Consider the following 26619-nt stretch of genomic DNA (forward strand, 5'->3'; position numbering starts at 1 on the left):
TAGGTATTAATCACGAAGACACTGAAAGCCTAGAAACCTAAACGAAATTTATCAGAGCTCTGGATGCTCACATAATCCTGTATGTTACTCCGCATTTCTTCTGGATGCCAAGGAAAATGAACCTTACCATGGAAAACCATACGTTCCATAAAATGAACGTATTAAAGCGTGGAAATCCATGAATAGTTAACAATTGGTCGATTTACTTCGCAATCTTTAATGCGTCGATAAAACAGATCGGCTGGCTGTGCATTAAGCTGCTTCTAAATGACGTATCTTCTAAATGACGCATTTAGAACCTGGAATGGTTTTGTGTACGTTGTTTTTCCTTTTTTAAGAAGCAGTGCGGGAGAGTAATTTTTGTGACGAAAATCCAAAAAATGTGCAATTTCCAAAACTTCGAGATAAAATTTTTATTATGTTTGTCACATCGAGCGGTTGCAACTGCTTCAAGCACCGGAAGTCCGTGAATTTCTCTCATCTAAATTTTTCAGTTTAGAGGTTTTGTGAACGATAGATTATGTTAGACAGGAAGGTCATCGCACAGGAATACCAGTTACTCTGCTGGGAATCGCTCTTGTGCGTTAGAAGCGGTGAGTCCCAGGCAGTCAAAATACGTAATGCGATTCTGAGTAATTTCTGACGAATATATAAACTGTATGATTAATCGCAATTACCATGAATTTATACGCTCTTTAAAACCACCGTATGCACTATATTAATGTACTTACAGATATCCAGGGCAGTATTGAAGTTACAAATTTTCGGCTGAAAGACGGGCAAGACACGACTGCATTAACGATATCCTGCGACGGGCTCTGGTTTCGGCAGGCATCCCAGCGCGAACCGGAACCTAGAGGCATGCACCACGAAAACGACACACGCCCGGATGCAATCATCACCTTTCCCTGGGCCAGAGGGCTGTGTTTAACCTGGGATGTAACTTGTGTTGACACCGTTGCCCGTTCTCATTTGGATCAGACCAGCGTAAAGGCCGGAGCAGCAGCCGACCAGGCCGAAGCCGACAAAGTGAGAAAATACAGTTCCCTGTCAAGACGATATGAATTTGCTGTGTCGGATTCGAAACTTTCGGAAGCTTTGACACATCAGCCAAGAAGCTGATCCAAGAGGTCGGAAAGAGGATTGAGCTGCAAACAGGCGAGATTCGCAGCCATGAGTTTTTAAGGCAGAACATTTCTTTAGCTATTAAAAGAGGTAATGCTGCTTCTGTTATTGGTACGGTGAAAAATGTTGTTTTGTTTAACAATAAGTGAAACTGACTCTTGATATTGTTGTTGCGTCATTGGAAATAAATACTACCATTCGGCAGTATATTTTGTCAACGAAATCTGGTGAAAAATGAAAAAATAGTGAACGGAGCGAACGTCAGTGCAAAGACTGTGAAAGATTGTGAACAGGCTGGTCACCAATTTTTTTGTCCCAGAGTAATGATAATTGATAAACACCGGAACAGCCGCATCCAGATGCCTATGCAAAATGTTTCCGGCAATATTATTTTTCGTGCAGTATATCAGGTCAATGGAGCGGCTTATTACGTTTTGAATACCGCAAATGTTGTGAATACCATCGTTTCCGCTATGTAACGGAAACATGTATAATAACACAAATTGTGCCAGCTCATCGTTTTTAAAATTCACTTGCTTCAAATCCCCGACTAAGGACGATGGCATAACCGCATGGATATTTGTCAACAGCCCAAATGATAATTACAAATTCCAAGAGTAATTTTGGCCCAGTTTCAGCGAAGACCACTGCGATTGCCACCGCGAACATGCGCTCTATAAAGCCAGCTTACAATGCCGAACGAAGCACTTGTGCTGTCGTTGCCATACAGGACCATTCTCGGATTTACCGCTGTGTTGATCATCATGTACTTTATTATATCGGTTATTTTCCTAGCGATAGCAACAGGTAAAAGTCGGGATCTCCTGGCTGTGTTGTTTTTCGTATCCGGTGTGCTTCGCGTTATGTCTCGTGTTTGTTTTGCTGCGGACCATGTTAACAATTGATTTTATAGAGTACGTCAGTGCGCACGAACCGGACAATGTCCACCCGACCAATTCGATCAGCATGTTCGGTCGCTGGAATAAATCCGCGATTTATTATTGCCTGGATTCCAGCTATGGTACGTTGTACAAGCTCGTTAAGAAAAACCATTCAGAGCCCGAATATCTTAATGAAATCCGAAGCTAGTGGATTTCAGCAGTACGTACAGTATTTGCCGGATTTTTTAAACTTTTCTAGTTTACTTTAAAATTTACGGTATGCTAATACATGTTTGCAAAATCCTGTTTAATGAGGTTTTGGTTTTCCACAGCGCCACTAGAAGTCGCCACCATCAATAATTCCATTCACGCGATGATGGTCGCCGTGCCGTGCTTGACCTTTATTCCGGTGTCCTGCAGTGATACCGTCTACAAAGTCCACATCACACCATATACGTCAGCGGCGTCGTAAGCCCGTTATTCTTTCGTACCTTCTCGCTAATACGCCACGTTGAACGTTTTTTGTCCTCTAAAGGTCTACCTTATCAGCCGTGTCCTTCAGCTTTCCCGGCATGCATTTGGAGATGGCAAAGAATTCCTCCGAGCAGGTGTTGTGTATTGCACGTGACACACAGAGCTGTTCTGTCAATGAACGGTGTGTGCTGAAATTCCTGGCGGTTCTTCTGGGGAAACGCAACGAGCACCAGCGCGGCGATCGGGATCAGTACATCACTGTCAACTACAAGAATCTCCTTATTCCGGTAAACGAACCGCCATAAAATCGAAAAAACAATCCATAAACTGGAATTATTTTTTATTCTTATTTTTTACCATACATAAAAATTATAATTGAGCAGAACCGTTGCACGATTGAATTAATCAGTAAAACAGCAAAGGAGCGATTGCTGAGCAAACGAAATAAAATAACGTCTAATTAATCTTCCATCATTTTCAAAAAATTTTGCAGTCATTTCTGAAATGTCATGATTGTTTTCGCAGTCAACATACAGACGCTACAGTACGGACGAAGCGTATTGGCAGCTTTTCCCATACGACTACTGCAGTATCACGGTAAGGCTAATAACATTCAAGAAGCTCCTTGAATTTGATAAATAATAAACGGTTTGCAATCAGCACAACCAACCCACGGATTACGCAATGGCCGGCACAGTGGCCTTCAGTGTGGCAGCCGGCGCGCGACCCGGCTGTGTACCGGCGCTCAACACCATCAGCAACACCGACTGCCGGCTGATCAGTCTGATGTACCAGTGCAATACATCCCAATGTGCAGCGTGTAAGTACAACATTATTTATATTTTATACTGCAGAAAGAGTACTTATTTATGTTTGATAATATTTGTTATTTCTAAGATTTAATTTGTAGTAATCATACTCGTTAATATTGCAAAGATTTATGTACCAGTTTCGGTATCGATTATTAACACATGTAGGGTTACCGGTTTTCATCGACTGAGGTTGAATAATTATATTACAGTGGACTGTGAAAACCAGCACTGTCCGTCCGCCGCTGCTACGGGTGTTTCCGTTGCCACCTCTGTCAGTAACAACATTGCTACCACGCTTACCATGGAGACTACCACAACGTCGAAGAGCATCAACGGAAAAATAGCAAGTAATAATTGTAGTGCCAGTGTTTTGTATTGAGATTGGAGACTGATTCTTCGTCATTTCTTACGGTTTTCTCATGATAGCCATACCTCCATGTGCGAGCTACTTTTGTGCCACACCAACACCAAAGATTGATGAAGCCTCCCTCTTATACGACAATCGGTACTTTATGTTCTCAGGTACTCGCAACGATTATTGTCGTATTGGATAGCAAAAGGCGTCGTAGTGGTGCTGACTCTGAGCATTCACTCCCGGTTTGGTTTTACAGGGGACTGCGCGGTACAGATTGACGAGAGCAACAAAATCATCGGCGAATCCATGAAGATCAGCTCCCTCTTTCCCGGTGTCAGCGGTCCAGTGAAATCCGTCTGGACGGACCAGATGACCGGGGTCACCAGCGTTGTGACAGCGGTAGTTAAACAACCTAAAATGCATCATTTAATTTCTTTTTTTTTTAGTTCTGTAATTATGCCAGTATGCAATGAAATATTATTTTCAGGCAGCTGAGTACGCTTGCCTGGCCTCCGGCTGCACGCCGGTCAGTCCGATGAACGCTACTGCCGCCCCGCGGTTTGAATTTGCTGTTATGCAGTCGACGCGGTTTGATGCGTACAATTACGCTATCAGTATAACAGGTAGGCGTCGTGTGTGCTCGTACTGATTTATCAACAACTAATTTAATTGAGTTCCTGGACGCGCGTACAAGTCGTTTGTGATTTTCACAAATAAAAAATTTCGAGGTGTTTTGACTCATTACGTATCTGTATATTGCGAACTGGTTGACCAGTAGACTGGAGTTTAAAATGGCTTTAACCCATACCCACCCGTATGCAGAGCATTATTTTTATAAATTCCACTGCATATCCGGCAAAACGCAATTCTAAGCTTGCGGACATTATTCCGAGTAGTTTTATTTATTCTTAAGCTATTTTTTATATTTGTTTTCTTTGAAATTATTAGAACGCTGCTTTTAAAGCATCTGAACTGGGGTTGCTTATAAAGGGAAGGGAAGCAAACGACTGTTAAGCTTGGAAAACGAAGCGAGGTCACGAAGCAACAACAGTATAATTACGATTACCAAAATTGAGAAACACAGATCACTGTGCGGCCAGATCGCAGGTCTTATTTACGAAGTAGAACTTATTTTTTATTTATTTATTCAGCCTTATTTATTATTTATTTCTGTAGTTTTCGTTCTTCTTTCGTTCGTACGGGACGATCCCGTACGAACGAAAGAAAAACGAAAACTAAATCAGGATAGGGACAACTTGGTCAGCTAGCTTCCTGTAATGTGCGCAGTCATGGTGCGCTCATGGTAAAGCTGGTCACAACAGACAGCCACGGCATGGTGAACCGCTTAGACAACATTCATCCGCTTTATCGTCAACAACGATTGACCTTTACAATATGTTGTACAGGGGACACGTATATCAACGAGCAGACGTCCCATCAGAAGCCGCTTAGCAGCATCACATGTCTGCCGGCAACCGGCCCATCGTCAACCCCGTGTAAAATTAAAGGAGCGTGGAATGCCGCATATATGGTAGGAATACGTATACAGTGAACCTTATAAATTGTCGGCTATCATGTACTTTGATAACAGGCTCTAGTAAAATAATTTTGTCACAGCTGCGATTGGCCGGTTTCAACATGGTCAGCGTTATCGGCACAGACGGAGCGGATCCGGAGCAGTATCTGCAAGTGATGCAGTACACGGGCACAGAAATGGCACCAGATACCTTTCAGTTTTTAACAACCGGGATCCGATTACGGGATGCACTGCAGTGTTCGCCGTGAAAATTTGCCTATACCTTACAATACACAATATCATGACGAATCTCTCAAAACCATGTATGGACTGTACAAAAGTTTCGACGTTCTGTATACAACTGTAAATGCCACGCACTGTAAAAAGCACATGTCCGCGTTGATGTAAATTACTTTTGTTGATTCGGGTGTTGCGTTATTTGAACAACACAAAACAACGTTCAACATCGCAGTTTACTGGATTGTAATTCGAGTTTTCGTTCAGCGAAGTTTCCAGCGAATACCGATATTCAGTATCGTACGTACGTACATCACGCCGTATTAAAACGGAACTATAAATCAAGCGACAAGCTGCACCAGAAATAATTTGTTTGTCAGAAAATTCAACTGCCATAGGACTGACTAGTGTATGAATACTGAATAGTAATTTTCCAAAGTCACACAAAAGAATTAAAAAAAGCGCAATTACATGTTCTTTTAAATTATGAAACGGTAAAAGGCGACAGACGTTTGGTGCAGCGAATGTGTCCTACTGAGATGAGTAGAATAACGACAGCTGACGGAATTTAGCTGCACTACAAAAATCAGTTACTGAAAGTGTTCTACTACAGCGCACGATGCTATAAAGGTGTCACATTCGGTCCGCGACCGACAATTTTATGGCCAGGACCAAATGACCAACATACAGGAAACACGCAACTGCGCATAACTCAAGAATCCAAACGCTCGCGCCGTGCACATCTCGGAACTGAAACCAACAACCGATATCTCACAAGGATGGGAAAACATCGAAAAGATTTTCGATACCAAACAGAATATCCTTTAAAAGATCTAAGAGAACAATAAGCCATTTTAGATTGTCGTCGGCAAAGCGTATGATTTGCGTGAAAACTGGAACCAAACCGTAGATTCAAATCCTGTGCTGCGTCTACATTGATTTTCTTTTAGATCTCATAAAAAACAACTGTTTGGTATCATCGTTCTTGCTTTTTTCTCATTCGTTTGACACATCGGTTAATGGTTTTTGTACGAAATGTGCTCGATGTAGCTGTTAATATCAGCAGGCGTTGGCCAGCCGGAAATGGCTGTTTGAGTACAAATTAGTGCCTGGTTGCACGCGTTTATATATGATTATATATGTAAATGTACCTAACACGTTCATAGTGTCCACTGTATATATTGCTGGTATTTACTGTCCGTGTACTGGTTTCGGGTGTGTGAATTGGTTTCGGGTTGGCCAGTGCGAGATGAGAAAATTTGTGTCGGGTAACTCTTTTGTAAAACATAAAGTAAAAGACTAAAAGTGCTTCTACCGGTCAAATTAACTAAAAGTTCCATTAACCATATAACACCGACAGTATTATCAGAAAAACTCTATAAATACAAACCCACAACATACAAGTTGATGCTGTGCTGCGTAATTTTCCCCTGCAATTAATAATCGCCACAGCCATCATGAAAAAATTCCCAGTTATTAATGGCACATGCAGAAAAGCGACAAGCCTTGCACTAAATTAATATCATACCTGCACCGCGTGCACGAAGCATAGGCGATTTTTAATGACATCTCGTTCCAGGAAGATTGTTAATGTTCCTGCTCTAAATTCACATGGCCAAGTACAACTAAGCGGTCCACATATAAAATATAACCTTGACATTGAAAAGAACGGCTGATCGGTTGACAGGAGCGTCATATTTTGTTATAGACGTGTGTGTGTATTTTCGGGAGGCAATCATGGCGAAATATTTGGTTATTACCACGACGTTGTTGGGATGTGCGCTATTACTCCATGGTATTTGTTATCTCTTTTCTATCTATTAATTATATGATTTCGATTGTTGTATTTAAGTTGTAAAATTCGGTGGCGTGATTAATGTTTGGCAAAACCAAAAGAAATCAATTCTGTTTTTAGGAGTCAGTGCGAAAAAGCCGGCCAAAAAGCCCAGTCGCAGCAGCCAGGTGCGCGCGATCAACATGAACACTAATTATGCTCAATGGAACAAAGCCAGTATTCCATACTGCTTGGACAGTAGCTTGAGTAAGTGCGCCTCCATGTGCTGGTGACCTTTATAACCTTTATGGCTACCTGGCTATTAGCCGATAATTAACACCAGCACTTTATCTTCGCGCAGCCACCGCCGAAAAGCAAGCAGTCACGGATGGCATCCAGACATTCGTTAACGCCACGAAAAACGCCGGTGTAGCCTGCTTCAACTTCGTACAAATGAATTGTGCGGACTCTGTGTACAAGTTACAATACCAAGCGCAGTAAGTACAATATTTTTCATTCACGTAGAACGGCTAACAGCTTTAGGGAAAATTGCCTCGTACATGGTGTCAAAATTGGGATACATTATACATACTGTTTACTCCGAATCACTGTTTTGTAATTCTTTATGCCATTCTAAGCCTACGTGATTTGTATACATTGTTCTCAAAACCGTTTGCGCGCACCATCCAGTTGCCGAGATATGGCGTACTACTCGTAAAACGCTTTGTTGTGTACCAAAGTCTGGTTATTACCAGATTTTCTTCAAACTTTGCTGTAAAAGACACATGACCGATTTTTTCCCCCGATTTTAAAATGAATCTGAAAAATCTTAAAATTCATTTTAAAATAATGGGAAAGCACTATGAACCTAAAATTGGTTCACTTTCGACTTCATGGTCATGTGTCTTTTACAGCAAAGTTTCAAGAAAATCCTTAACAACAACCATAAGTGTTTACAACCCGCGGCTGTTATCTCCTTAAGATATGTTACGTAAATCAGTACACTGGATTATCTATACGACTTACGATCCTTATAACAGATCGGGAGCCGCCAGCTTCTCGGTTCCGGGAATGAACACGGCACTGAAGAGTTCCGGAGCCTACAATCAGGCCATCATCCTGTCGCGGGACGACGGCTGCAGTACCAATACCCGTTGTGCGCAACGCTGGACCGTCTTCACCATGGGCAAACTCAACGAGCACCAGCGTCTGGATCGTGACCAGTCGCCAGGTCCTTTCATCGCGATGAATTCGGCTAGCATGTCGGCCAACAATATGACAGTATGCTGCGCATATGCACAGCGCTACCAGTCTATATCATATTGCGCTAAAATTTGGTTTTTCTTCATTTGTAGCTGTATTACAGAAAATACACTACCTCCGAAGCATACCTTGCCACTTTGGGTTACGATTACTGCAGCATCACGGTAACTAAATATTCTGTGCGATATCACTTTTCTAACCGTACAACAACAACTGTGACCTTTACAAATATTCTGGACAATTCCGAGGTTTTTGGTGCATACCTTAGCACAACCAGCCGACCGACTACGCCTACCCGGGCACGCAGGCCTTCACCGTATTAAAGGCGCCCTACTGCATTCCGCAGCAAAGCACCATCAGCAACATCGACTGCAATCTGTTACTGCAATGGTACAGCTGTCCCAAAGCGCCCTGCAGTGCAATACGTGAGTGTTGAACCTACATCATCCCGATGATGTAAACTATTTTGACTGGTTGCTCCGCAGCGTTGTGCTCGACGCAAACGTGTCCCACCACCGCCGCCCCTCCGTCTTCGACCACCCCGGCCAGCAGTGGCGCGACCAGCGCTGTTTCGGGCGCCACGGGTGCTTCCTCGGGATCCACGTCGCCCGGGGCGTCTACCTCGCCCGTCTCCGGTTCGACCACACCGGCTCCGTCGTCAACATCACCCGGCTCGACGAGCGCCGTCTCTGGATCGACCAGCGCACCTCCTTCCTCCACATCGCCCGGTGCATCCACATCCCCCGTTACCGGTTCCACGTCTCCGGCATCAACCACACCGGTGTCCGGCTCCACAAGTCCGGCGCCGTCCTCCACTTCCCCTGGCTCATCGACAGTGTCCGGATCCACAAGCGCATCCTCTGGACCGACATCCCCCGCCTCGTCTACTGTGTCGGGAGCGACAAGCCCGGCGTCGTCAACCAGCCCAGGGTCCACCAGCGTTCCGCCTTCGTCGACATCACCCGGATCCTCCACATCTGCGGGATCAACAGTATCCGGTTCCACCAGTCCTGCACCGTCCTCGACTTCTCCCGGTTCCACGGTGTCTGGATCCACTAGCCCGGCCCCGTCATCAGCTTCCCCGGGATCAACAGGGTCAGGCTCAACCAGTCCTGCACCGTCGTCAACCTCCCCTGGCTCCACGGTATCCGGATCAACCAGTCCTGCACCTTCATCCACTTCCCCAGGTTCAACTGTCTCCGGATCCACCAGCCCGGCTCCCTCATCAACCTCCCCTGGTTCGACCGTTTCCGGATCAACCAGTCCTGCACCTTCGTCAACTTCCCCAGGCTCCACGGTGTCTGGATCCACCAGCCCGGCTCCTTCATCGACATCCCCGGGGTCGACAGTATCCGGTTCCACGAGTCCTGCTCCTTCATCAACTTCACCAGGTTCAACCGTCTCCGGGTCGACAAGCCCAGCCCCGTCATCTACTTCCCCAGGTTCGACTGTGTCTGGTTCCACTAGCCCAGCTCCATCATCGACATCCCCTGGTTCCACGGTGTCCGGATCCACGAGTCCTGCACCTTCATCCACTTCCCCAGGTTCAACTGTCTCCGGATCCACCAGCCCGGCTCCCTCGTCAACCTCCCCTGGTTCGACCGTTTCCGGGTCCACCAGTCCTGCACCCTCATCGACGTCTCCCGGATCTACCTCTCCGGCGCCTTCGTCGACCTCTCCAGGGTCCACAGTCTCGGGGTCGACCAGTCCAGCTCCTTCTTCGACTTCGCCCGGCTCCACGGTTTCCGGGTCCACCAGTCCGGCGCCGTCATCCACTTCCCCCGGGTCAACCACCCCCGCATTATCCTCCACGAGCCCTGGCTCTTCGACCTCCCCTGCGGCATCCAGCACAACCCCGGCCTCCACCACCACGACGCGCCCAACAACTACTTTAACTCCAACCACCACGGCGACCGGCACAACCACTCCTTTTACAGGAAGCACCAGTAAGTAGAGCGGCACATAATCCGAATACACGCATTATTATGTGCTGTTAGACCACCAGGTCATGTGTTTTATTCCGTAACTTTCGAAGAATTTTCGGGAAAAGTTCTGACTGCTCTTCAAAATATAACAGTCCCAATATATACAGTAAGTAAGTTCCCTGTTTCAGCCGTTGGACCTTGCGTTGACTTTTGCCAGGAATCAACGCCCATCGATGAAGCCACCCGCTTGTACAACACCACCAACTACTATATGTTCTCCGGTACGGTTCAAACTTGGTACTTGATAACTTTATTTCGTTTAAATAAAGTTTATGCATCAGTCCCATTAAAACTGTTCTTAGGTGACTGCATGGTGCAAATCGATGAAACCAACAAACTAATCGGGCCATCGGTCCACATCGGCACCATTCTCCCCGGCGTCACAGGACCGGTAAAATCAGCATGGACCGATAAATATTCCACAACGTTTATTGTGACGGTACTCCCCGCATTCGGTTCGGCTGCTGGTATGGCAGCAGCGTAACAGAGGTTTCATTCCCATTTCTCTACAGGCCACGGCGGAGTATAAATGCACCCTGACGACTGGTTGTCAATCCATCAGTGCCGTCGATAGTCCTACGTTACGCTGGGAAAATTATGTTACGCCAACTACGTTCAATACATACAGTTACAATCGTATGTACCGTCACCTATATTTCCTTTAATCACTGGGTAAATTTGAATTTCATCCAGCATCACGTTTGACCTTTCAGCTGCCGGCACGTCCGCCTACACCAATGAGAACGGAGGCGCTGTGACACCGGCATTTGCTGTTACCTGTACCTCGGGAACCTGTAATATTGACAACGCCAACTGGAAAGCCGCTTACCTGGTAAAAATACCCCGTTTCCGAAACTTAATCTGAAAAAAATTAGCAAAAATGCTCTGATGAGCAACGATGAAAGTTTATCATAGCCGAAATGAGCACAAATGCTCCAATGGGCAGTAATGAGAAAAGGGGAAAATTAAAACGAATTTCTTTATACTTAAAAAACCAAGCCGCGGTATTTGTTGATACGAGGCCAATGGTTTTGTAGGTGGCAGGACCACCGGGCGTCAATATCGTCACGGTGATCGGGACAAATACAGCCGGTGTACGGTATCTGGCCTCCATGATGCCCGGCAAGCTCTTCAATCCGTCGGCCAACGCCGACTCCTACCAGATGATTGGTGCGGGTACTCCGCTCACCGCGTCACTGGGCTGTCCTAACGCGGCGGCTGGATAAAAGGGACAATTTATGTATTGTGGAGCCTGATTACAGAATAGTAAAGCCTAATTTATTCTTGAACATGTGGGCACGGTTTTCATGTGACCCAAGTTCAGGCAAGCCGCAAAATACATGGGCGACATCATGATTGTCATAAAAGATTTTGCTGTGTAAAGTCAGTAATTAATGCGCACCGGTCGTTTGAAAGAAAATCGTGCGGTATTGATTTAGGTTTTAAGAGTGTAATACTCCCCAAAAATTCGCACATCAACACAGAAAAAACCTTCTTCTCAGCTTGTCAATATTTTAATAAGTATAGCTGTGTTTTATTTCTGTTTTGCCTTAACGTTAGCAAAAATATCACAAGCTATACAAGTATACATAGCTTGTGATATTCTAGCCTATCACAAGATCTTGCTAGCGTGTAATACCGTACGATCGTATATTCTTACTAGCGTTATTGCTATAATATATCTGTACGTATATTATAGCAATTGCCGCAGTATTTCGCTTACATTTATTAATGCACCAATTGCTCCTACTGAGGGTTAATTAAGTACAGTAATTATTAACGGCACTGATATGATACCCCTACGTTGAACAAATGCCGAAACACGTGCATTAACGCACGCATGATGACGTGACGTTTTCGTTAGCGGCAAGCCGCAAGGTGAAAGCCGGTATTGTACAAGATTAGTGAATAAATGGGTTATGTAACAAACAATATATACGGCGGAGTTTTAAATTAGAACTTTCTGCTGAGTATGCGCTGGTGATACAGAAAACTACGGCACTCTATGTTTGCGTGCTCCAGGCACCGGTATACCTGACTGTGTGTTTGATGGTGGACTTTGTTTCCGATTCACCGAGATTGATAACAAGACAAATATCATTATGCACACATAACTCCAGCAGAAAGCTTATATAAAGACAACCCGCAATAATATATACGTTAAGTAAGACAGCTGAAGTGATCAGTAATTTGTTACGGGCTGCGAATATAGCGCTCGACCGTCCAGAGACATCAGCTGTGGTCTGGTAACTACATACAGACAATCAGCATAAAAATTAACGTGATTTAAGAAAATGGCTCTGTCTGGAAAAGTCGCTCTGGTTACCGGCGCCTCACGGGGTCTCGGGAAAGGTATCGCTCTGCAACTGGGAGAAGCTGGAGCAACTGTTTATATAACAGGTACGTGCGATGTACATCCCGAAGCAAGTCCGCTATAGAAAATACAGGGAAATGTGGGCACTTGGTTGTATGTATCTGCAGTTTTATTTGTGTGATTGTGAAACTTAAACAGAGAATAGACACTACGTTTTACTGCTGCTGATACAAATGATGCAACATAATCAGTATTCAATATTAATAATTGTCTTAAATAGTAAAGTAGCTTGTAGTAAAGTGCGACTAATTGTATAAGCTCATAACTTGTACAGTACACTGTAAATTTTAATTCTATAGTGCAGGTTGATATAAATCTGATATTTATTCTGTAGACCAGTAATTTCGTATGATACTAGAGACATGTATCTGTAATAAGTAGACTTACTTGCTTTACAGGGCGCACTGTTACCCCTTCCAGCGGAGCGGCTGGACCGGGAAGTCTGCAACATACTGCCGAGGAGGTACATATGTTTTACGAAGCACTTAGTTCTATCGTTCCTGTCGCAACAGTTTCGTTACGACAGCGATTCGCGATGAAAACAACGAATATGGTACAAGCGCATGTCCACACACTGGACGTTATTAAATCGTAGGTGACAGCCCGAGGCGGCAAAGCCATCCCGGTTGCCTGTGACCACAGCAAAGATGAGGATATCGAGGGCGTATTCCAGCAGATCATAAAGGAGCAGGGCCGACTGGATATCCTGGTCAACAATGCCTACTCCGCCGTCAATGCACTGCAGGATAACTTCGGACGGCCGTTCTGGGAAATTCCCGAATCCATCTGGGATGACGTTAACAATGTCGGACTCCGGTAAATAAACCAAATTGAAAGCTTAAAGTGAACCACGGAGCGGTATCGCAAACGCATAGGAATAAATATATTACGCAATAAATAAATAATACCAAAAAAATAAATATATGATGTACGATAATTATATTAATCTTTAGTAAACTCAAAAATGTACGTTTTTTCCAGCAACCACTACATCTGCTCCGTTAAAGCAGCCAAAATTATGGTTAAGCAGAAATCCGGCCTGATTGTCAATGTGTCGTCCGGCGGTGGAAAGCAGTACATTTTCACACCCTCCTATGGAATTGGCAAAGCAGCAGTAAGTTATAAATTCTGCATTAATTAATGACCCACAATATAAATACAAGGCAGAGGAAATGCGATCGTATCTTTCTCATCTTGATTTTCTGCTAGTTCGATCGTATGGCGGCCGATTGTGCTCTGGAACTGAAACCCCACAATGTCACATACGTTAGCCTGTGGCCGGGACCAGTTAAAACCGAGCTCATCCAGGAAGGACTGGAGGCCAAGAAAGCCGGTAAGGCCCCGGCATCCACGGAGACCCTCAAACTGGGCGCCAATTCCTTCGTCCACCAAGCCATGGCCAATGGCGAAAGCGCGGAGTTCAGTGGAAAGTGCCTTGTCAGTCTCTTCCAAGGTAAGGTTGTCTGCAGTTTGGTAGTGAACGTGCTTTTTAGTGACATCCGGTCTGTGGCGTATGTTTTGTCGGTTTTGCAACAATCTTTATGGTAAAAGTGTCATTTTTCTTTCCTATAACAGATCCCAAGATGATAGAGAAGACCGGAAAGATTGTCACCACCGCATCCCTGGGCGAGGAGTACAATCTGGTTGATATTGATGGTAAACTGTGAGATCGATGAGAAAGCCAAAAGTTTTTCTAAGCGATGTTTTTGTTTAGGACGCAAAATCAAAGATCTGCGAGGATAAAACTCCTTATTCTGGCTGCCGTGCATGTCATGCTGATCCCAAAACTTCGCAAGGCCAAAAATACTGTTTTTCTTCTGCAAAACGTAATGTTGAGCATGGATACTTAGAATAGGGCATTCGATGGAAAGTATACCGTACTGTGGTGTGTGCAAACGAAAGTACAATTCATATGTTTGAAATTTGAATTATATCACCAAGAGTACAATTTACAAACAAAATCGGAATAAAATCATATAATTATTTCGGCCATACAAAGAATAACCTCGGTAATTAGCCATAAGTGGATTACTACCAACCGTACATACAAAGTATACTGAGGGAAAGGCGCCCATATTCATCTGTTACATGCAGATCTGAATGTTGCACACCTGCTAACGCATTTACCGTACTAACACAGAGTTCTTCCCAAGCAGTTGTAACGTTAAATAATTCTCAATGATAAAAACCAAATGATCTGAATTTTTCCCTATGAAAACCTTTGTACGAATGCTCGACGGTCTGCATTCGTAGGCAGAACGGTTGCCCGTAGAAAATCTTTTACAATCGTTTCGTACTTCTTCCTAACGAATTACGCTTTTTATAAATCACCAGTTGCCGCCAGTACATTAAAATTAATTTCCCTAACATAATATGTTGATGTCTTCCCGTACACTGTGCAGGGCTTTGCTCAATGATTTAAACCTAGTATTAAATCATATTATTTATCATACTCGCGGTACTCTTTGCTTTGTACAACAAACTTAATTAAACTGGCCTAATTCTGCCGGTAGCATTGTAGCGTTATACATACAGAATGATCGATCAGAATAGTATAGATGGTCTATGGGTACTGAAAGGCGCACTTCCGGTTTGTGTAAGGTATTGGTAGTCAGTAAACTTATCGATTGGTTATGTTCGATCCGCGACTCGGGGCGCACACAAACTGCTGACTATCACAATGCGCCCAGACACCTGCTCTAGCTGACTGCAACATAAAACACACACAGATACAGTACGCAGTTGTACACAACTAATGCAGTGCAAAGTGGCAAAATTTCTCGATAATCCCTACAAAGTCGCACTGTTTTCGGTTTGTACTGCTGCAGCGCAAAATAATTTTGTTCGATATTGCTATATCTTCAGAAAACTTTTCGCGAACAAACTGCTGATATAAATTACCGCCATTCTCGAAACCATGGCTTTATCGGGGAAAGTTGCGCTGGTTACGGGTGCTTCACGAGGAATTGGGAAAGGCATTGCACTGCAATTATCAGCTGCAGGAGCCACGGTTTACATCACAGGTTGGCAAGAAATTTCCGTGCATTTTACATACATGTGACTGTTTCCTTACTGTTGCTAAAACCGTTTGTGTACTAGCATAAAGCGCACGATAAAATTATTTATATTCGTGAGAATGAATTACTGATAGTGTCCTACAAATGTACAATTCTGCCGTGTACCGGTCTCGGGAGTTGAGTGGGTGTGGAGCTAGTGGGTGTGCATTTCTAATCTGGGGTCTTTTTTTAACGCGAACCACCCTAGTAGTTGATCGGTACAACAGTAAAACTGCTGCCTATATAATTAGATAACATTTTATACATCTTTTCCTCCAAATTTATAGGTCGCACACTGCAGGCAGCGAAAGATGCAGATTTTCCAGGCAGCTTGATGCAGACGGCAGACGAAGTAATGCTATTTACGTAACATCTTTCGTATTATATTATTTTCTTTTCTTTCTCTGTACATAAGTATCCTGAAATGTAATTCAGCGCTTCGTTTTATTAGTGATATATACCTACTGAGTAGGAAACAGGAATTGACACAAATTAGCACTATGTAATAATATTATTACATTTATGATAATTATTTACTGTGGATTATTCAAAATTGCCAACCAAAACAGAAAAACATTACACTAGCGTGCTTGCTTTGCTTATATTATCTGCGTAGTCTGGAGCGTGGACATTATAAACTATGCAAAACATTGATACAAACTATACATTCAAAACTTTAGCTGTGTGCTCTGTATAGTAAGACTAAGTACGGTAAAGTGTATTGTAAATAGTACGGTATAGTCTATAGTGTACAGATATGTGATAATATCCTTGTGCACTTTTGACAGATATGTGCGCGAGGGGGAAGTTGTATTCCCGTGCAGTGCGACCATGCCAAAGACGACCAGATCGACGAGGTGTTTCGCCAGATCGAAATGGAGCAGGGCCGGCTGGATATCCTGGTAAATAACGCATTTTCCGGCGCGGCCGCCTGCATCCGCAATCTGGGCAAGCCGTTCTGGGAGCGACCGGAAACCTTCTGGGACGACATCAACAATATCGGTCTGCGGTGAGTGGGCGACGTACGGCGACATAGCATTCCGGCCAAAGCTGCTTACTGTGGCCATTTATCGACATTATCCAGCTTCTGAGAGCTTTGCCAGAACTAAGCTGCACTGGACTGATTATAAAATCTATAGTAGTAGTAGAATATGGTGGTCTAACTACTTGCACTAGAACAGAAAATACTTTTTCTTTCTAATACGTTTAATATTCTTCGTGTTGTCAACAGGAACCACTACATTTGCTCCGTTAAAGCCGCCAAAATGATGGTTAAACAAAAGTCTGGGCTGATTGTGATGATATCTTCCATTGGAGCCATAAAATATTCGGATACACCGGCGTATGGCATAGGAAAAGCAGCGGTAACACTCATAGATTCCTTGTTTAATGGGTATTATCTTGTTACCGACGGTTATATCTATATAAAAATGTTTTTCAAAAGCAATTACAAATTTCATGGTGCTAGTTGTGTTTTGCTCTAAAAATATACGAGCTGAAAAAATACGAGTATATCAATGTTCCCAGGAGTTAATTATTTTACTGTACCATGGCGGTACTTATGTGTTCACGCAAATGCAATTTGGTAAGGCAAAGTTTGACAAATTTTCCGGAATTGTATTGGAACGTGATGGCATTCCATAGCAGAATTACTTGTAAATTGATAAGTATCAATAATGATATGGTAGTACCGTAATAATATTATTGGTACGAGGTAATACATGTAATGTGTAGTGCGATCGGATGGCAGCTGACTGTGCACTGGAATTAAAAGCCCACAATGTGGCGTACATTAGCCTATGGCCGGGACCGGTCAGCACGGAAGTCATGCAGCAGTTGGCCGTCGATCAGAAGAACGGAAAACTGGCGGACAAAGGTCAAGGCGTCACCGGCTCCGTCGTGTACGATGTGGCGGAGATGCTGAAAGTGGCCGAATCTCCGGAATTCAGCGGCAAATGCATTGTGGCCCTGGCGACCGGTAAAATTATAACGGCAGCAGAATATGTTTATTCAAACACACGTAATTATAATTAACTATATTTATTAACTGTGAATGCCGTACTGGCATGTGCAGCACTAATCGCGTGCAGTAATTACGAGTGATAAAATTAACAGGATTTTGTATTTTACATTATCAGATACCAGTGTGATGGATAAAACAGGGGAGGCCTTCTCCACGGCGGCGCTGGGCAAAGAATACCACATTGTCGATATCGATGGTGCGTATATTTATATTCACTACATAAATATAGATATTTATTATATCTCTGTATTGTACACTCGTATTTTATGAATAGGCTTATACTCCTCGGTAAAGAATGCTTTATTGCTGTTATTTTTGTGTTGTAATAAAGCAGCTGCCATGTCGAAACCGCACGATTAACGGCATGACGCTTTCTGTTATTTACAGGACGCAGAATTGAAGAATTCTCTTTCGATGAGGCATAAACCGCTCCCGTTCCCAAATTTTTAATATTTATATATATGAATTTATTTTTCCATCTGTTGATAGTTCGCGTTGGTACACGGCTGTTTACATAAGCAGGAAAGGCCTTTAAACTTGAATAACTTGTCTGTATAACTTGTCTGTAACTTTGTAAGAACTGTATTTTACACCTCTTTATTTAAGCGAATTGGAGAATCGATCCTGCGTATATTTACAGAATTTATTAAGTACTCATGAAAACAGAACGAGGCGGAAACAAGAACAATACAGTATTAACATTGACAACAATCCCGTCATTGAATTTAACCGAAGAACTGGTTCACGGAGCAATAATATAATTTTTCTACGATTTTGAGCAATAACTTATCATTACTTCTATCTGGACGGAATGAATCACCAGTCCTGCATACCGAGAGGAACAGCAGAAAATAAATGAAAGGAACGATAAATAAAACAAGAAACTCAACAAGTAAATCTGTGGTGCGCATGGAAGCAGCGGCACTAGCTTTCCCTGGTCAACTTGTCGGGACTGCAGTGTGTAGTTACTTCCGGTCAACTAGCAGAACTGCTGGATGCCGCCACATCCGATGGATCGGGATGCGCGCTGCCGGTAGTACTGGCGGCGGTCTTGCTGCAGGAAATGATCGGCTTGTCACTGGGCAGCGGCCTATAAGACATCCACATCATCATACAGAAAGCGAAATGCGTCTTAATTTTTTGATTTTTTTTATGACCAGCACTGGAACCATCGGTTTCCCGTCATCAGTTATTCTTTGCTTCTTAGGCGTTGCGGTGTCGGCTCCATAACGTAAATAATTACTTGATTAATTATTATATTAAATTATATTAAATTTCTTTATGATTACAGGTATTAAATCAAAGACAGACAAATTATGACAATAATTATAAATGTCAAAAAATAACAACAATAAAATTGTGTAAGAAAAATGTTACAAAATAGTAAAAATAATAATCATTAATAAAAATAGTAAACAAACTTGTATAAGAGAAATACATAAAATAGAAAGATATTAAATAACGAAACGATTGATGCGAAAATTAAAAACCAACAAGTAAATTAAATCTCGAAAAGATTAAGAGGTAGGAAAGCAAAGAGTCCACAATCTGCATGGAACTTTCAGATCGTTTTAAGACTGGAAATAACCAAAACGGGACTATTATGAAAAACTGCCTCATAAAATAAATGCAAGTAGATTATTCACTAAGCGAACGCCACTATTCAACCGGAAGTGGCGCGCAGAAACTGATTTCGCAATCGGATAAAATAAATTAAAACATTTGATCTCCAGGCAGCAAAAAATCATCTGCCAGTTCAAAACTGCGCCATTGTTTGCGGGATATGCAATTGTAGACAATTAAATGATAATTATTCCGTCAATAACGGCATCGTACTTACTGCTTGGGTGAGATTCTGCGCTTTCTCTTCCGGCTACGTCGGGGACGATCGCCGCGCCACTCATCGTCGCTGTCCGTTGTCTCGCTCCTGATAATCAGGAAACATGCGTCACTGGACCACAAAATACAGAACAAAATTGAAGGGATATTTACGCTGAGTTATCCGATGCGCCGGGCGTCGTCCACCCGAAATGCCACTCATCGCTCTCCTCTTCGGCCTCGTGCTGCGCCAGGACACCGTTCCTGTAGCATTTTCACACCTCATTAAAAATACGCTCGTAACCTCTTTTTCAGAAGAAGGAACAAGAAAACGCGACATCTCAAAGAGGAACACAAAAACACAGAGTACTGCAAAATAATTCTACTACTTTGTATTAACCTCTGTAATTCTCTATAACCAATAATGCTACAATTAATTCTATAATTTTCAAAAGTAAATAATTCTACAGGTACCATCGTAATTAATTTTTTTTATTCCTTCTACAATTCTCCACAGCAAATCATCCCACAATTAATTCTATAATTATTCTCTAAAGAAAATAATTCCACAATTAATTCTATAATTCTCTGCATAAAATAGTTCTACCCATTAATTCGATAATTCTCTACTTCGACAGATGATTCTACATTTATTTCTACAGTAAATTATTATATAATTATAATATAATTCTCGTCTATAATTGTAATTCTCTAACGCCGGCCGTAAGTACTCGATCAGGCGGGTTTCCAGCTTCTTGACGTAATCCCGACCGAGGAATACCAGGCCCTCACCGGGTACTTCGACGCGTTTCTCCACGGGCATTCGCGATCTACAAGAACACAATACAACACAGTTCAGACGAAAAAAATTATTTTCGGAAAATACAACAGCAGTCAACGGGATAAAGCAGTTCTTTAATTCAACAACTGAGTAAGAGCTGTCTGAAGAGCACGTAAAACATTACAATATGCCCACAAAGTTGACAATTTAAGGCGAAATATACGAGAAAATTAAAATAATCACGTTAGAAAATTTTCAGACAATATTGCGTTGTACATAATGATCACTGGCGTTTGCGAATTTCTGCTGAGGGCGCTTTACTGATATTTACGGTGCAATTTAGTGAATTTACAGAATGTTTTTAGAGCGTAACGTTTCCACGATGAAACGACTCAGGGAAAAGTTCAAATAAATTTTCCCATTTTCTATAATTTTAAATTGTATGAATTTTACACTTTCATAATTCGAAAATTGCAGGTGATGGATAAATCTGAACCGCTTACAAAATACCTTCATTGACAAAAACTGAATTATTTTCAAAGGAAATATTATTTCTGTCAGCACGGCTAGTCGGATTTACGGCTATTTAATTCAAACAACTGGCTGTTGAGAAAAATCTATAACATTTTGCAGAGCACCTTACACATGATTAAGCTTACAGGACATTCTGATTATGTAGTCCGACAATGCAGAAGACCTCCTCATCCGTCATGGTATGGCGATCATACAGATGCTTCTCGTCCACGGTCTCCTGGTAGAACTTACTGCAGCGCATATAACAGATTCCGTGCAGCGCATATTGAGCAGCAGCTGTACTGCGTAATGCGTACTAAGCACTGCCTACCAAGTCTTACCCACTCTTTTGGGATTTCCATGCGTATCGCACATCGTACACGGGGAACTGCACGGTGCGCTTGACACCCGCGGCGCCTTCGTCCAGATCATCGCAGCGCAGACGCAGCGAACGCACACAGAGAACCTGGAAAACCAAGGATGGTGCTCACGTACAGCGAGTATGGTGCTGCTGGTGTGGTGCTGCATCTTACCTTGGCTTCGTACACCAGCCACTGGTCGATGTTGGGGGGTTTGCAAAATGTCCACAATAGATCCCCTACCAAAAATCGTAGATATGAAAATCACTTGAGAGAAGTCTGTGCAAAACAGCAGTGCGCAGTCTAATGACGAGAAATAGTCACGCTCTGCAGCGATGATAACATGGAACGGAGCCATCTGCCATAGGTGGGTACTAGGTATACCTTTCTTGTACAGTGGTGCAAATTGATACTGGGGACTGAAATAGAGATCCAGACGTCGCTTGTCAATGATGCGACACATTTCCAATAAGGCCAACACACAAACAAATATACGGCTTCCAGAGAAAGGAAGGATTCGCTCTACAGGATTCGCTGCAGTACTCCAGAATCCAGATGCAACACACACTGTTAAGCCAGCAGCCTAGCACTGCGTACCAGCGGGCAGTGTTGCAGAAGTAAAGCTTAAGCGATTATTCGACATGCAGCATAAAAAAGGACAACTACATAGTAACTATCAATATCGTAGAAATTCCCCATGTCGAGATTCCTGGAGAGCAGTTGGAAGTTGGAACTTGGGACTGCATCATGAGAAAACGGAAAACGATCAAAAAATTGGTTAAAATGTACAGAATAAAGCCAGTTCGACTGCTTTCGAACACGGAGCATAGAGCCTAGAGCCCGGCACGAGCAGCAGAAGTGCTGCTCGGCGCGCTCGTTTTCACTTGCCAAAACTTTCCGCTCGTTCAGCTCGCTCGCGGCCGAACCGCCGCTCGCTCGGCTCGCTCGTTTTTCAATTTTACCTTGTTGTTGCTCGCTCGACTCGATCGTATTCTTATTTTTGCAAATCGGCTCGCTCGGGAGCGGAGTTAATTTAACGTTTCAAATTTTTTTGCGCGAATTAGATATTCCAAAATTTTAGTCTCACCAAAAAGCAAAATCTTAGTCAAAAAAGGATATCTAAAATTACTTCTCTTCCACATCGGCAGTTAATTTTTTCTTCGTTTTTTCGCTGACAGCTTTCTGCAGTTCGAACTGATTCCCATTTTCTTGTGTATTTTGAAATGCAATAAAAATGTTTGAAATGTTTACCAGGCAATAAAGGAATTAAGAAACGGGTTCAATAATGTCTCTTTGTTGGTTACGGATTATCGTTACTTAGTCCCGACTCCCGAGTCCAACATATCAAGGAAAAATTTAGTAAACTAGTTCGCGCGAAGCGCGAAGGTGACGGTGATTTACGACCCTTTTCAGCTTGGTCAAGCTAATTTTTACGCAGGAAACTCTTTCAGTTCGCATAAAGTCAGCCTATAAGCTCGTGATCGCTCGCACCCGGCGATCCCGCTCGCTCGGCTCGCTCGCATATTTTTTTCCTGTTGCTCGGCTCGTTCATAAATTTGCAAAACAGCGCCTGCTCGCTCGAAGTGCTCGCGAGCACCGAACGCTCGCGAGCCGAGCCGAGCTGCTCGGCTCGTGCCGGGCTCTAATAGAGCCCAAGCGACTTCCGGAGCGCTGGCATATCGCACTGTGCAGTACAATACAATACTAATGCATACGGAAGTACAGATACGAGCTAAAAGTACTCGTACAATAAAATAATTACTTGTACAAAACAAGTACATTTAAACGAATTAAAGCGATAAAATTAATGGTGCCTAGAATCTGTAGAGTGAAAATAATTAACAGGGAGTTACTGTACTTATAAAATAGGGCGAAATTATAAGTGCTGGGCCTTATTTAAAATGATTAATTAATTTGAATTTAAAAAATTAATTTTTAACATTTTACAATTTATCCGATCAGTTCTTCACCTAACATTTGAATTTGAATAATAATAATAAAATAATTTCAAATCGCTTGAAGTCAGCCGGTCTAATTCTGTAATGTGAAGTTTGAAATTTGAAAAAAAATTAATTATTGCAATTCAAACCTAGAATGTACAGGTAAAGTACCGGATACGTATGAAGTATAAAAACATATATTGTGTACAGTCTCTTCTCATGTTAACTGGGACAAATTCTTCATCTGATTGTACTATACTGAGTGGTTCTCGTTGTTGTGCATATTGAAAAATAAAAGCACATAAAAATATGCTTGCCTGCTCCTTTAAATGCCATCAACAGCAGTTTCAAGTATTACAAGGCAGAGTGGAGAAAATTAGTATTCAAATTAATATTCAAACTCCAAAATTCATTAATATTCAAACTCCAAAACTTTTTGTACTGTTTATCTGGACATCGATGCAGTCGCATCTTGCCATTGTATTCGTATTTCTACAGTATTGATAGTTACTGTGTAGTCGTCCTTTTTTATGCTGCATGTCGAATATTCGCTTTACTTCTGCATCCAATCGTACGTTTGCTCATGCACAACTTTAGAACTACATGTATGTATTTACCGTTTGTATCGCTTATTATAATATTGTAGGTACAAAGAATAAGTGTTTGGTATGTACTTACAATTGTATTTATGCATGGTACAGTACTTCATTTTCATCGTGCTGCGTGCCTAACCTTGTACTGTACCTACTGTTTTATAAGACACAGTGATTCGATTGCAAGATGGTGTAAGTTTTATCATACGCGTACTGCGCTACAAAATAAAGAGTATTATTATTTGCAATTGTTTTTGGCACAATATCTAAATTTGAATTTTCGCTTAATTTTTAGCGATACGGGAACATACACAACATACTTGTACAGGTGCTTGTTATTTGTGCAGCTCATTTTAAATTATTTATTACATCAAAAAATTCTGGTACAGTATGTTATAAAATTAAAAAGAATATACACGAAATTATTAGTGTACAGGTAAATAACGCAGCCATTTAATTTTACGATGGTCACAGGAAGTTGCCGTGACTTTGTTACCGTAAACTAGAGTGGTACTCACCTCGTATTCGCACCATTGTACGGGCGAACAGTAACCACGAAAGTTTTTTGTTATAAGATTGTATTTTATAGTCGTATAATATTGTGCTGGAGTTAAGATATTATACACGATGACGATTTCTAAGAGAGCCATTATTCGATAGCTGGTTGGTGTTGAAAAAGCACGATAAACACTGTAATTTCCGGATGCAAGCGTCTGCCGATTGGTGCGTTTGGAGAGCGATTCCACGTCAGTAGCCGAATGATGGCCGCAGGGAAGAAACTGCATACCTTAAAATTTCTACCGTTGGTGTTTTCCCATAATACTATAACCTCGATGTGGTTGTTGCATATAAACCATAGTAGCGATATTATATTGATAACGAGAAAGTATTTCGCTTTCTCACTAAATATACATATTCTGAAAAACACAGCGTACTGCATGGCAGAGTATAACTGCGACGATAACAGTATCCCCGTTTACATCTGCCAAAGGTATAATTATGCGTGTTTTGTAAATACTTTTTATTTCTTATTGAGGACGAAAAGAGGAATATGGTGTTCGGTTTCCGGGGGTTGTGGTTACATAAAAAACCGGGGGTTCTGGTTACATACATGGCCGAAATGTGGAAATGCCGAGTCCCTTCAAGAACGGAGTGCTGAGGCGGTTGCTGCAGTCGGTAAGGTACAAGTATTTATTACTGTATTTATGGTGTTATACGTGATCGGCTTGATAGTTATTACATGTATTGGTCTACATAGTCTAATTCGTACAGGATGTACAAATCAATTAAATTTATTTTAGGGCAGTATGTAATATTAATGTGAAACTTGTATATGTATATACGAGGAAAAAAATACGATATATCATATGTGTACAAATTACTTTACAAGACCGCGAAGCTGTTATACTGTACGGAAACGCACAAAAACCGGCAAAGAGTTATTTTAACCAAAATTTTGAGAAGCAAACTACATAAGTACGAAATTTAAATTTTTACTTAGGCAATTAAATGTAACACTGGTTTTTTATTGCATTTATATAAATTCACTCTAAAGGCTCGTCATTATCATCAATAAGGCCCAACAGGTGCTGTTTAGCATTTGCTTTTGAAGATACAAAATTACGAGTACAACGTATTATACAACAGCATGTATCGTACGAAACAGCCCTAACTCATTTCCGCCACGCAAATTTTCTCTTTATATTTCATGCGAGTATTAATTAAAAGTAGGGTAGCAAAAAATAAGTACCGGCAAGTGCAGTGTCCCCTCACCTCACTTAACTTTTCGTTCAAAATAAAATAAAATATGAAATATTCTGATTAGTTAAAATGTGGTACAGTCCCGCCCTATTGAACGACTATTGAATCATCTCGTAACGAACGGCAAATGTTCGTTACTATAACGCTCTGGCAGTCGGTACCGGTTACAATTTTTCGTAAAACTGGCTCTTCTCAGTCTTCTGCCGGTAAAATAACGTCGACTCATGCAGCTACAGCAGCACATACACTTTTCTGCTACGAAAACCTGTGTAAACGGGCGTCGCTATGGCGTAATAAAAGGTATCTGCTCAGGAAGACTTCAGTTTTGATGTGCGAAACGTAACTAAATAGATGCGGCAGTCTGTTTTTATTTACTGCCACCCGATCAGCAAGCCGGTGGTTTACATATAATTATTACAATACCTGTAGTTTACATAATTTAATTTCGAACATACAATATTTATATACCGTTTTTATGCTACCGAGCTTACGCAGAAATTCTTTTGAATAGAGTTTATGACACGTTTCATTTGACTGTTACAGAAATCAGAACGTGAGCCATGCGCTTTCGCAGCATATAGAATATTACCTTGACGTAAGTACATTTCCTGTGTGTTTTACCATTGCCGTTGCTCTAGACCGTGTCGACGTACATATGTAGAAAATCGTAGAAGCTTGGCGCAGACCGGGCAGTCGCCCAATCGACTTTATCGGGCAGCACCTACTCAATTTCGCAGTCCACGCACTGTACATGTATGGAGGTATAAGAAAAAAATATATTATTTATGTAGAACCAGTTTTTCTTTAGTGTAGATGGCTGTACAGACTGTACAGTAGCGGATTTTTGTTTTATATACAGTACTTAATGCTAATCTAACTCTGAACCTGCAACTTAATGCAAGACACAATACAGAGTAGTTATTATACCGTTGCAAAAAAAAAACTTCCGAATGGTGCAACAAGGGCGGAAATCCCGGTC

General features: G+C 42.2%; 5 protein-coding genes across 5 annotated transcripts; 4 read left to right on the plus strand and 1 right to left on the minus strand.

Moving 5' to 3' along the window:
- The first annotated feature begins 1845 nt into the window (after positions 1-1845).
- Positions 1846-5619, plus strand: LOC129600392 (uncharacterized). Its single transcript, XM_055498885.1, has 12 exons — positions 1846-1932; positions 2039-2146; positions 2339-2474; positions 2542-2767; positions 3006-3077; positions 3141-3300; positions 3502-3639; positions 3719-3814; positions 3904-4046; positions 4135-4270; positions 5054-5178; positions 5265-5619. Exons 1-12 carry the CDS (start codon positions 1890-1892, stop codon positions 5430-5432), a joined length of 1551 nt encoding a protein of 516 aa, XP_055354860.1. The 5' UTR covers positions 1846-1889; the 3' UTR covers positions 5433-5619.
- A 1420-nt stretch (positions 5620-7039) lies between these two features.
- Positions 7040-11908, plus strand: LOC129600386 (mucin-2-like). Its single transcript, XM_055498879.1, has 12 exons — positions 7040-7195; positions 7316-7441; positions 7536-7671; positions 8215-8455; positions 8530-8601; positions 8706-8862; positions 8923-10383; positions 10551-10643; positions 10725-10861; positions 10935-11058; positions 11136-11254; positions 11460-11908. Exons 1-12 carry the CDS (start codon positions 7138-7140, stop codon positions 11646-11648), a joined length of 2913 nt encoding a protein of 970 aa, XP_055354854.1. The 5' UTR covers positions 7040-7137; the 3' UTR covers positions 11649-11908.
- A 661-nt stretch (positions 11909-12569) lies between these two features.
- On the plus strand, positions 12570-14779 carry LOC129600395 (dehydrogenase/reductase SDR family member 1-like). The gene is made up of 7 exons (XM_055498888.1): positions 12570-12822; positions 13195-13259; positions 13392-13612; positions 13778-13910; positions 14006-14249; positions 14372-14452; positions 14511-14779. The coding sequence occupies exons 1-7, from the start codon at positions 12717-12719 to the stop codon at positions 14537-14539; spliced, it is 879 nt and encodes a 292-aa protein (XP_055354863.1). The 5' UTR covers positions 12570-12716; the 3' UTR covers positions 14540-14779.
- Positions 14780-15522: 743 nt separating this feature from the next.
- LOC129600384 (dehydrogenase/reductase SDR family member 1-like) lies at positions 15523-18575 on the plus strand. The gene is made up of 7 exons (XM_055498876.1): positions 15523-15819; positions 16140-16204; positions 16641-16861; positions 17084-17216; positions 17587-17830; positions 17991-18071; positions 18263-18575. Exons 1-7 carry the CDS (start codon positions 15714-15716, stop codon positions 18298-18300), a joined length of 888 nt encoding a protein of 295 aa, XP_055354851.1. The 5' UTR covers positions 15523-15713; the 3' UTR covers positions 18301-18575.
- On the minus strand, positions 18511-22138 carry LOC129600385 (uncharacterized). The gene is made up of 8 exons (XM_055498877.1): positions 21731-22138; positions 21521-21585; positions 21329-21453; positions 21134-21238; positions 20425-20523; positions 19868-19957; positions 19716-19802; positions 18511-18965 (listed from the first exon to the last, which is right to left on the minus strand). Exons 1-8 carry the CDS (start codon positions 21807-21809, stop codon positions 18851-18853), a joined length of 765 nt encoding a protein of 254 aa, XP_055354852.1. The 5' UTR covers positions 21810-22138; the 3' UTR covers positions 18511-18850.
- Between the last annotated feature and the right edge of the window lie 4481 nt (positions 22139-26619).

The sequence above is a fragment of the Paramacrobiotus metropolitanus genome, unplaced genomic scaffold (assembly GCF_019649055.1).
Source record: "Paramacrobiotus metropolitanus isolate TYO unplaced genomic scaffold, Prichtersi_v1.0 Parri_scaffold0000175, whole genome shotgun sequence".
NCBI classification, from domain to species: Eukaryota; Metazoa; Tardigrada; class Eutardigrada; order Parachela; family Macrobiotidae; genus Paramacrobiotus; species Paramacrobiotus metropolitanus.

Coding starts and splice junctions, on each gene's coding strand:
- LOC129600386 (XM_055498879.1), top strand. CDS start 7,138: ATGGCGAAATATTTGGTTATTACCACGACGTTGTTGGGATGTGCGCTA. Junction 8,863..8,922: donor AGCGCCCTGCAGTGCAATAC/GTGAGTGTTGAA, acceptor GTTGCTCCGCAG/CGTTGTGCTCGACGCAAACG. Junction 10,862..10,934: donor CCACAACGTTTATTGTGACG/GTACTCCCCGCA, acceptor ATTTCTCTACAG/GCCACGGCGGAGTATAAATG.
- LOC129600392 (XM_055498885.1), top strand. CDS start 1,890: ATGTACTTTATTATATCGGTTATTTTCCTAGCGATAGCAACAG. Junction 2,475..2,541: donor CCATATACGTCAGCGGCGTC/GTAAGCCCGTTA, acceptor TGTCCTCTAAAG/GTCTACCTTATCAGCCGTGT. Junction 4,047..4,134: donor TCACCAGCGTTGTGACAGCG/GTAGTTAAACAA, acceptor TATTATTTTCAG/GCAGCTGAGTACGCTTGCCT.
- LOC129600395 (XM_055498888.1), top strand. CDS start 12,717: ATGGCTCTGTCTGGAAAAGTCGCTCTGGTTACCGGCGCCTCACGGGGT. Junction 13,260..13,391: donor TGCAACATACTGCCGAGGAG/GTACATATGTTT, acceptor ATTAAATCGTAG/GTGACAGCCCGAGGCGGCAA. Junction 13,911..14,005: donor ATGGAATTGGCAAAGCAGCA/GTAAGTTATAAA, acceptor ATTTTCTGCTAG/TTCGATCGTATGGCGGCCGA.
- LOC129600385 (XM_055498877.1), bottom strand. CDS start 21,809: ATGTGTCGCATCATTGACAAGCGACGTCTGGATCTCTATTTCAGTCCC. Junction 19,958..20,424: donor CTGGAAACCCGCCTGATCGA/GTACTTACGGCC, acceptor AAAATGCTACAG/GAACGGTGTCCTGGCGCAGC. Junction 18,966..19,715: donor CGCAGAATCTCACCCAAGCA/GTAAGTACGATG, acceptor GATGTCTTATAG/GCCGCTGCCCAGTGACAAGC.
- LOC129600384 (XM_055498876.1), top strand. CDS start 15,714: ATGGCTTTATCGGGGAAAGTTGCGCTGGTTACGGGTGCTTCACGAGGA. Junction 15,820..16,139: donor AGCCACGGTTTACATCACAG/GTTGGCAAGAAA, acceptor CCAAATTTATAG/GTCGCACACTGCAGGCAGCG. Junction 18,072..18,262: donor CCACATTGTCGATATCGATG/GTGCGTATATTT, acceptor TGTTATTTACAG/GACGCAGAATTGAAGAATTC.